The sequence below is a fragment of the Garra rufa genome, chromosome 14 (assembly GCF_049309525.1).
Source record: "Garra rufa chromosome 14, GarRuf1.0, whole genome shotgun sequence".
Taxonomy (NCBI): Eukaryota; Metazoa; Chordata; class Actinopteri; order Cypriniformes; family Cyprinidae; genus Garra; species Garra rufa.
The window spans coordinates 26806088-26816842 of NC_133374.1; the positions used below are offsets into that span (position 1 = coordinate 26806088).

The 10755-nt window shown below is 33.1% G+C and overlaps 1 protein-coding gene across 1 annotated transcript; it reads right to left on the reverse strand.

Moving 5' to 3' along the window:
- Window positions 1-3787: 3787 nt before the first annotated feature.
- On the reverse strand, window positions 3788-9793 carry LOC141284358 (ribosomal protein S6 kinase beta-1-like). Its single transcript, XM_073817356.1, has 9 exons — window positions 9639-9793; window positions 8906-8949; window positions 8190-8310; window positions 5092-5160; window positions 4862-5009; window positions 4543-4600; window positions 4227-4327; window positions 4048-4138; window positions 3788-3899 (listed from the first exon to the last, which is right to left on the reverse strand). The coding sequence occupies exons 1-9, from the start codon at window positions 9705-9707 to the stop codon at window positions 3788-3790; spliced, it is 813 nt and encodes a 270-aa protein (XP_073673457.1). The 5' UTR covers window positions 9708-9793.
- Window positions 9794-10755: the final 962 nt, after the last annotated feature.

The following is a 10755-nucleotide window of genomic DNA, read 5'->3' on the forward strand; positions in this document are numbered from 1 at the left end:
TTTAGTTTGTTCTGCCATTTCTGGAACTCTTGAACACCCATTTTACTGTTGTGATATGTTAGGATATTTTCAATTAGCTTTCAGTAAAAAAAAAATTATAATAATAATTATCCCTTGGAAAATACCCTTCTTTTTGAGAATTTATTGAATTCCCTTTTTTCTGAGATAGTAGACATGGTTAATTTTGTGGGTAATACCACATTTACACATGCAAATGGAAGAAATGTAAACTCTACTTTACTATATTTCACAATTTTTAGAATATTTCAAAGTTTGCTTACAAATACCTTAAATAAAACTAAGTACAACACTAAAAGTTGGGATGTTTTGTAAAATGATAAAATCTATGATTTGTTAATTCTATTTAACTTTTATTTAATTGACAACATTACAAAGAAAAGATTTCCAAAGTTTTCACTGACCAACTAACATGTATTTTATTAAATATAAACATTTTTTTTTAAGTAACAAAAGTGCAACATACTCCAAAACAATTGGGACAGAAGAAAAATAAAAGTGAAAAGGTTATAGAATAAGCTAAACTGTTTTGAAACAGTTGACAGGAGGCAGGTGAATTGGTAATAGGTGAGGGGATCATCTTTGGGTATAAAGGAGCTTCTCAGTCTTTGCAAGCAAAGCTAGATCGTGGCTCAAAATTTGTTTATATTAACAAAAATATGTTGGCCAGTGTAAACATTGGAATTTGTTTCTTTGTTCTCTTTAACATTTATTTAATTGACTGAAGTACAAATTACCTATTCTTGATTTTATGGCATTCAGCATGATTTCTGAAAGATCATGTGACACTGAAAGCTAGAGTAATGAAGCTTAGCATAAGAGGAAAACACATTTTAAAATATATTCAATTAAAAAGCTTTTTTTTAATGGTATTTTTTTAAACAAACCTATGCAACCTTTTTTATTCATCCATTAAAAAATCGTATTTGCCTTTTTTAATAGTAATGTATATTTTATTTATAATATATAGGCTTATTTTAAAAGCATGTAACCTATCTATAACCCATAACACAGCCCACATTAACCCATACATAATTTTATTTCAAATATGAGTCATAGTGAGTCCAAATATTTCGTCCGAATTTTTTGCACGTTCAAAAATAAATACCTCACGTAATGTTAATCACACTTGCACACTGCCTCCTTAATTTTCGTCCATCATAAAAAAAAAAAAATTCGGATCGGGTTTGATTTTTTGCGTTTTTCGCATCTGTAGCAAGCATTTTGAGAGGTGTTTTGACAGTTCAGAGCCACCGTACAAGCGAACGCCAAAATCCAGAATTGCGTCTGTCAAGTTCATTCACTTTGTCCCGCAGCACAAAGCACTGTAAAGGTCATTGTACGCTGAGTTCCCAAATAAATTAGTGGTGTTCTTTAATATGTGGCACCAGTAATGCTAGCAAAGCATTAAAGATTACAGACATCCTGAAATAAACTTTGAATCACCCGGGATAATCCCGCAGTTTATTAATAAGGAGGTGCGCCTTAAAAGTATTTCCTCATTCCTCTATATCTGTTTCTCTTTTTAAGAAGAGAGTGGACAACAACATCGTTCTATTTCGTGTTGTTTTGCGTTTTTTTCACAACAGATGAATTAATACCCATCGGACTTTCTGTGTGTGACGAATTTTTAGGATTATTTTTAGGAAAATTTTGGACTCAGTGTGTAATGCCTTTAACACTGCTACACTGGCCGCGAACGGCGCAACAAGTTGCGTTAAAGCACATAGATCCCGTTATAATCTGTCATTCAGTAACTGAGCGCGAGCGCTACAGTAAACTCATTCTGCGCGCTTATGCTGCAGACAAGTTGCCAAATAGATATAGAAAGTGCGCTTTGATGCATCCAGTGTAGAAATGGCATTGGGAAGTGGCAGGCCGTTTTCTTCTGCAAGTTTCAGCTCAAACATATTCGGTTTAAACTCGTCTGAATCAAACGCCCCCCAAAACCACCTCAGCGCCCCCCTTTCAAAATTATTGCTTTCAGCGCCCCCCGATGCTCTCCCAACGCCCCCTGGGGGGCGGTACCGCCCCCGTTGAGAAACACTGCTTTAAGAGAACACAATAGCGTTGACGGAGCAAACCAAAAAACACAATTTACAAAAATAATTAAAGACATTCTTAATGGACTCCTTGCATCCCCTAGATGGTGTGTTGCCTAAATTACGAGCTGATTTAAAGGGAACCCTAGGTATTAAGACTTGTACGGCTTAATATAATGTAACTGATGTCTCTTAACTAAAATATGTAGTAAAAATCTATGAAAGATTAACATATTTTGGACTATTTGGGGGGGCAACATTATTTTGATTACATAGAACAGCTGCACTCTGCAAAACTACTGCCACTACCTGTTGGTATTTTTACCGCAACACAAGTCGAAATACACAAAGCAATAAGAGAAACGATGTAAGTCTTTACTGTTTATTTTAGCAATTAGAAGAGAAGAAAAGAATGGGAAGATGCCTGTGGACAAATAAAACTTCCTAAACACCCGTGTCTTTGTTCTCTCCACTTTAGCCCTGATGCCTTTGAGGCTTTTAGTAGACCACAGCTACTGAAAGAGCTTACAAATGATGTAAATAGGCCAATGCTTATGACGCTGCAACCACTGAAGAAGTTTCTCAGCACGGGTTTCACTCAATATCCGATTGCATTTATACTTTTTGTGGGGAAAATCAATGGTTTAAGCCAATGCTTATAGCAATCGCCACCTGTAAGCTCTTTCAGTAGCTGTGGTAATCATATCAGTATTTTATTTTCCGAGTTTTATTGCAGTAAAAATAGCAACAGATAGTGGCAGTAGCTGACCAAGTACAACCGTTTTACGTAATCAAGACAAGTAAAAAAATAGTCGAAAATATGTATATAGTAATGTGGATTTTCCACTATATATTTCAGTAAGAGACATCATTTACACTATATTAAAAGAGGAGTCCACTTTCAGAAACATTTACAGATAATGTACTCACCCCCTTGTCATCCAAGATGTTCATATCTTTCTTTCTTCAGTCGTAAGGAAATTGTTTTTTGAGTGAAACATTTCAGGATTTCTCTCCATATAACGGACTACTATGGTGCCCCCGAGTTTGAACTTCTAAAATGCAGTTTAAATGCAGCTTCAAAGGGCTCTAAATGATCCCAGCCGAGGAAGAAGTGTCTTAATTAGCAAAACAATCGGTTATTTTCTAAAAACATTTACACCTTGTATACTTTTTCATCTCAAATGCTCATCTTGCCGAGCTAGACAAGACAAGCATTTGAGGTTAAAAAGTATAAATTGTCTTTTTTCTTTTTTTTTTTAAATAACCAAACGTTTTGCTAGATAAGACCCTTTTCTCCTCGGCTGTGATCGTTTAGAGCCCTTTGAAGCTGCATTTTGGAAGTTCAAACTCGGGGGCACCATAGAAGTCCATTATATGGAGAGAAATCCTGAAATGTTTCACTCAAAAAACAATTTCCTTACTACTGAAGAAAGAAAGACATGAACATCTTGGATGACAAGGGGGTGAGTACGTTATCTGTCAATTTTTGTTCTGAAAGTGAACTACTCCTTTAAGCCATACAAGTCTTAATACAGAGGGTTCGCTTTAAGGAATTTGTAAACCTCAACAAAAATTTAAATAATTACTTAAATTACTTAGTTAAATTCTAATGAGATCTAAATAGTCAAGATCAGTATTTGGTTGTTGAAATTAATTCTGAAACAAATACACATTCCAGAATGTAAATACAAAAACTAAATTGAAGTATTGCAGGCTAGACAAATTCACAAGCCATTTCTACTCACAGCTCCAGTTAACATGTCATACATCAAAGCCCCCAGACTCCACCAGTCAACAGCCCGATTGTGTCCGCTTCTCATGAGGATCTCCGGAGCCCTGAAATAAAGAAACTTCTCACACTACTGTAGAATTCATCTAAATGCATGTCACACGGGTACACCAGGCAATGAAAAGAGACATTTGCAAAGCAGGAAATTAGCCACTTAGACGTCACAAAGATTTAAAGCTTTTTAAAACGCCTCACATGTATTCAATAGTGCCGCAGAAAGTGTGTGTCACTGTGCCATCATGAATCGACTCCTTACACAGCCCGAAGTCAGTCAGTTTTACATGTCCTGTGAGAAGACAAATCAGATTATTATAATGAATAAGATTTCTCAGTTCATTTTCAGATTTACTCAAAACAAAAAGAAGCAGACAAACCTTGGTTGTTGAGCATGATGTTCTCAGGTTTGAGATCTCGGTAGATGATGCCTTTCTGATGCAGGTGCCCGAGAGCCATGGAGATTTCAGCCAAGTAAAAGCTGCATGTAAAAACCCTGAGCATCATTCTGATTATCTTCATTCATCTCATCATGCTGAATGTAAGGTCTATTGTATGCATGTGTTGGTGTTCGTGTTTTCTTGAAAATTGTTTAAAAAGTTGACACTTGAATAAAACACTACATGTTTGAAGTGCTAAGCATGAATCGATTGTAAAGCAGGAAGCCACAAAACTGATCAAATCGCCCTTTCTTACCAGGCTGTGTCCTCCATGAAAATCCCCTCGCGCTCAAGCTGCATGAAAAGCTCCCCACCTGCAAAAGAAAAGTGGTTTTACTACAAACAGTTTTAAGAGCAAACACAGATGGACTGATAGTAAAGCTTCACCACATCATATCTCAAAAGATCCCACTTCTAAACCATTTCAAACACAAATTAAACAAAAAACACATTCTCAGAAGGAATGCCTCCAAGGGCAGAACGTATTCCTTAGCAACTCCGCAGCAACAGGAGGACCGTGGAAAGAATGAGAAGTTATCTATCTCTGAGACAAAGGTTGTTCTTGATTCACGAACCACTTAGGTATTCAAGGATGAGGTAAAGCTTGCCGCCCGTCTGAAAGGCATAGATTAGATCAACGATGAATGGATGCTTGACTTCCTCTAAGATGTTCCTCTCTGCTTTAGTATGCGCTGTGTCCTTGGCGTTGCGTACAATCATAGCCTACAAGCAGCAGAATAGAGTGACATTGAGACGTTGCCACAAATGTAAATGACTGCATTCAAATTTAAGGAATTTGCTTAACCTTTTTTAAGACTTTCATGGCGAATATTTTTCCTGATCCCGCACCGGATACTTTCCGAACCTGGAAAACCTACAAAAAAGAAAAACACCAAGGAAAAAGTTAAATTCAAGCCCAGACAGGTTCAAAAGGAATTCTGCCCCACAGAGTTATTGGGATCAGTAAGATTTGTAATGTTTAAAGGATTCTCTTTTGCTCATCAAGGCTGCATTTTTTTTGATCAAAAAATACAGAAAAATAACAGTAATATTGAAAAATGTTATTACAATATAAAATAATGGTTTCTATTTTAATATAGTTTCAAATGAATTTTTTTCCTGTGATGCAACGCTGAATTTTCATCAGCTATTACACTCCAGTCCTCAGTGTCACATGATCCTTCAGAAATCATTCTAATATGCTGATTTATTATTAGAATTATCAATGTTGAAAACAGTTATGCTGCCAAATATTTTTTTGGAAACTGTGATTCTTTGATCAATAAAAAGTTCAAAAGAACAGCATTTATTCAAAATAGAAATCTTTTCTAACAATATAAATCTTGGTTTTCACTTTATCAGTTTAACGCATCCTTGCTGAATGAAAAAAAAAAGTCTCAAAAAAAGAAAATCTACTGACGTCAAACTTTTGAACGGTAGTGAATATTGTTAGAAAAGATCTCTATTTTAAATAAATGCTGTTCTTTTTAACTTTTTATTTGAAAAAAGTATCACAGGTTCCCCCCAAAAATTAACCAGCAAATTTCCAACATTGATAATAAATCAGCGTAAACCTGATTCTGAAAATTCAGCTTTGTTTACAGGAATAAATTAGTTTTTAAAAAATATTATTTAATTTTTTTGCTGTATTTTTGATCAAATAAACACAGCCTTGAAACTTCATTAAAAAACATTAAAAATCTTACTGATCTCAAACTTTTGAACAGCGGTGTATATACTATTATAGTTTTATATCAGCCTTTTTTATATATATATTTTCAGTTTAATTTTGTTCTGATTTTATTAGTTTTTGTTCTTTTTAAATTTAACTAAAACTGAAATATAATATTAAACCTAAATATTAACAGTAATCTAAAGTTTTATAATTACGTAATTTCAGTGCTTCAGGTTGACATTTATAGCTTTACTTTTTTTTTTATATATATCTGGTAATATATATATTTTTTTTATTTACAGCTCATTTCAAATCAACAAAAATATTATTAATAGTTTTCGGTTACCCTCGTGCATATATACTTGATATTACAGTACTGATATTTGATTATGATATTATAATACCCACTGCTAATAAAATTTCTCCAACATTATTTAAAGTACTATTTGTGCTCATTAGCCTTTAAATATTTTAAAACAGGTTTGTTTTGTAAACGTAATATAACTGTAAATGTTTTTACTGTTGTAATAGTGTTACAATGTTCGGCAATTTTAGGCGACGATGAAGTGTGAAAAGTACTTTAAAAATACAGTACTAGTCAAAAGTCTCTTCTGCTCACCAAGCCTGCATTTATTTGATCCAAAGTACAGTAAAAACAGTACAATTTTGATATATTTTTTCTATTTTAAATAACTGTTTTCTATTTGAATATTTTAAAACGTAATTTATTCCTGTGATTACAAAGCTGATTTTTAGCATCATTACTTCAGTCACATGATCCTTCAGAAATCATTCTAATATTCTGATTTGCTGCTCAAAAAACATTATTATAGCTTTGTTGAAAACAGCTGAGTAGATTTTTTTCAGGTTTCTTTGATGAATAGAAAGTTCATTTACATAATTTATCTGAAATAGAAATCCTTTGTAACATTATAAATGTCTTTATCATCAATTTTGATCAGTGTAAAGCATCCTTAGTAAATAAAAGTATTAATTTCAAAAATTTCTTTCTCAAAAAATAAATAAAAATTGTACCGACTCCAAGCTTTTGAATGTATAATATTACAAAAGCTTTTTTATTTCGGATAAATACTGGTCTTTGGAACTTTCTATTCATTTTTGATGAAAAAATTCTAACACTTTACAATAAGGTTGATTAGTTAAACATTAGTTAATGTACTAATTAACATGAACTAACCATGAGCAATACATTTGTTACTGTATTTACTAATCTTCATTAATGTTAGTTAACGAAAATACAGTTGTTCATTGTTTGTTCATGTTAGTTCACACTGCATGAACTAATGTTAACAAGATTTTAATAATGTATTAGTAAATGTTGAAATTAACATTAACAAAGATTAATAAATGCTGTATAAGTGCAGTTCATTATTAGTTCATGTTAACTAATGTGGTTAACTAATGTTAACTAAGGAACCTTATTGTAAAGTGTTACCAAAATATTTCTTGAACAGCAAATCAGCATATTAGAATGATTTCTGAAGGATCATGTGACACTGAAGACTGGAGTAATGATGCAAAAAATTCAGCTGAAATCACAGGAATAAATTACATTTTAAAATATATTCGAATTAAAAGCAGTTATTTTAAACAGTAAAAATATTTCACAATATAACTGCTTCTCCTGTGCTTTGGATCAAATAAACGCAGGCTTGGTGAGCAGACGAGACTTCTTTAAAAACATTACAAATCATTAAACTTTTAACTGGTAGTGTAAAAAAAAAAAAAGGAAACAAATATGTGACCCTGGACCACAAAACCAGTCTTAAGTCGCTGGGGTATATTTGTATCAATAGCCAAAAATACATTGTATGGGTCAAAATTATTGATTTTCCTTTTATGCCAAAAATCATTAGGAAATTAAAGATTATGTTCCATGAAGATTTTTTGTAAAATTCCTACTATAAATATATCCAAATGTAATTTTTGATTAGTAATATGCATTGTTAAGAACTTAATTTGGAGAACTTTAAAGGTGATTTTCTCAGTATTTTGATTTTTTTGCCCCCTCAGATTCCAGATTTTCAAATAGATGTATCTCGGCCAAATATTGCCCTATCCTAACAAAGCATATATCAATAGAAAGCTTATCTATTGAGCTTTCATATGATGTATACATCTCAGTTTTGTAAAATTTAACCTTATGACTGGTTTTGTGGTCCAGGGTCACATATGTGCTACATTAATAATAAATAAAATAAAAATACCTTTCCATAACCTCCTTTCCCCAACACACGGAGAAGCTCAAAGCACTCTGGACGGATGTTCTCAGTGCCTTGGTTGACATTGTCCTCTGAAATCTCGATCTTCTCACAGTCGTCCATGTTACTATAAAAAAACAAACAAACAAGAAATAAAGTCATATAATGTGCATTATCCATCTCATCTGAATTGGGTCAATTCTTTTTTAAAAACTCCAGGAAACATTATTTTAATAATTTGTGACTATAAACCACAAAACCAGTCATAGATAGCACAAGTATATTTGTAGCAACAGCCAAAAATAAATAGTATGGGTCAAAATTATCGATTTTTCTTTTATGCCACAAATCATTAGGATATTAAGTAAAGATCATGTTCCATATAGACATTTTGTACATTTCCTACTGTAAACATATCAAAAATTAACTTTTGATTAGTAATATGCATGGCTAAGAACTTCTTTTGGACAACTTTAAAGGCGACTTTGTCATTATTTTAATTTTTTGCATCCTCAAATTCCAGATTTTCAGATAGTTGTTTCTCGACCAAATACTGTCCTACCCAAACAAACCATACATCAATGAAAAGCTTATTTATTCAGCTTTCAGATTTACAAATCTCAATTTCAACCTTGACCCTTATGGTTTTGTGGTTCAGGGTCACATTTAAAACAAAAAATAAACATTCAGAATGTTTTATTGCAACCACTACACATACTTACAACTCAAAGCCACTGCACTGATCCATGAGGTCATTGATCTGAGCCTGCAGAAGAGAAGTGTAAATGCATAATCAATAAAGGCTCAATTCTCTGCAATAGTGAACAGCGTTGTGTTGGGCGGAGAGATTATCAGTGCACGAGCAGATAACGTTACGAGGCAACAGTTGGCAACACTTCTAGTCTGAACATGAAAACGTAAGGAGTCGGATTTCGCAATACTATTCCCAGAGATCCCATAAGGTGACATGCACCATCTATGGGCTTGCAACTTCTAATTCACTAATCCTTGTAAATATAAAATGCACATTAACTAAGCCAATAAAGATTTCTAAACAACAGCATGCAAAAAACGTATACATCTAAGGTATTCTGCACTGCAAGCTTCGATATGAAAGGAAACACACACATCCAGCCCTTTAAATTGCCCCAACTGTACTCTACTGTACTACCAAGTAGTACGCTCACATACAACCCTATTATCTCCAGCTTGTGTCTTTGACTACTACATATAAAACATATTTCAGCTCGTTAAACTCAAATGTCTCTGACACATGTGCTGACAAACAGAATAGCAGTTATACAGTACATAAAACACACTGTAGGGTAATAGCGTTAGCATGTTAGCATAACATAAAGCAGCCCGACGCTTGTTCCTCGGGCCTCAGGCCTGCACTCTGCTCGGGGTGGAACACTCCCGCGTGTCGTTTACTTCCACAAAACGTCTGTCCGTTACCTCCTCCAGCTCATCATCGGAGACATTTTCCTCTGGCTGGTCCAGATCGATGTCGAAAACGCCAGCCATCGTTGATTTCGCTGTCTGGGATCACTTTAAACCGTGTGAGGAGCTCGGGCTTCCCGCCTCATGGACATGAACGCACCGTCGCCATGACCGGCATGGACGCGAACTGACACCCCCGCGCGGAGGAATGCGGGAAAATACTCGCGTTGCTGGACTTCAAATTGTTTTTATGTATGTAGCTGTCAAACAAATCTATTCAGAATGCAAAACTGATCAATAAATGTATAAATAATATTATAATGCTATTTATATAGTATAAACACATTATACACTACCAGTCAAAAGTTTTTGAACAGTACGTTTTTTTTAGAGAAGCCTGCATTTATTTGATCACAAGTACAGCAAAAACTGTAAAATTTTGAAATATTTTTTACTTTTTTTCAAATAACTGTTTTCTATTTTAATATACTTTAAAATGTAATTTATTCCTGTGATCAAAGATGGATTTTCAGCATCATTATAGAAATGAATATACTTTTATTTAGCAAGGATGATTATTGATCAAAAGTGACGATAAAGACTTTTAAAATGTTGCAAAAGATTTCTATTGCAGATAAATGCTTTCTATTCATCAAAGAAACCTGAAAAAAAAGTATACTCAGCTGTTTTCAACATATAATAATAAATGTTTTTTTTAGCTTTGATAATACATCAGCATATTAGAATGATTTCTAAAGAATTATGTGACACTGAAGACTAGAATAATGATGCTGAAAATGTAGGTTTGATCACATGAATAAATTTCTTTTAAAATGTATTCAAATAGAAAATAGTTATTTTAAATAGTAATTTTTTTTTCAAGCTTGGTGAGCAGATGAGACTTCTTTAAAAACATAAAAAATCTTACTGTTCAAAAACTGTTCTGGTAGTGTATATATATATTTTTAATGTTTTATTTATGTTGTTTAATATATATATATATATATATATATATATATATATATATATATATAATAATCAAAATAATATCAGACTACAAAACAAACAAATAAAAAATACATTCTTAAATTCTGAAGAACCAAAGAGCCTGAAAATTAATCATTTAATAATA

What these genes read in the sequence shown, in the direction of transcription:
- LOC141284358 (XM_073817356.1), bottom strand. Translation starts at nt 9,707, where the DNA reads ATGGCTGGCGTTTTCGACATCGATCTGGACCAGCCAGAGGAAAATGTC. An exon ending in CCATGAAAGTCTTAAAAAAG is followed by an intron (nt 5,010 to 5,091) that starts GTTAAGCAAATT and finishes TGCTGCTTGTAG; the next exon opens with GCTATGATTGTACGCAACGC. An exon ending in TGCGGCACTATTGAATACAT is followed by an intron (nt 3,900 to 4,047) that starts GTGAGGCGTTTT and finishes TCTTTATTTCAG; the next exon opens with GGCTCCGGAGATCCTCATGA.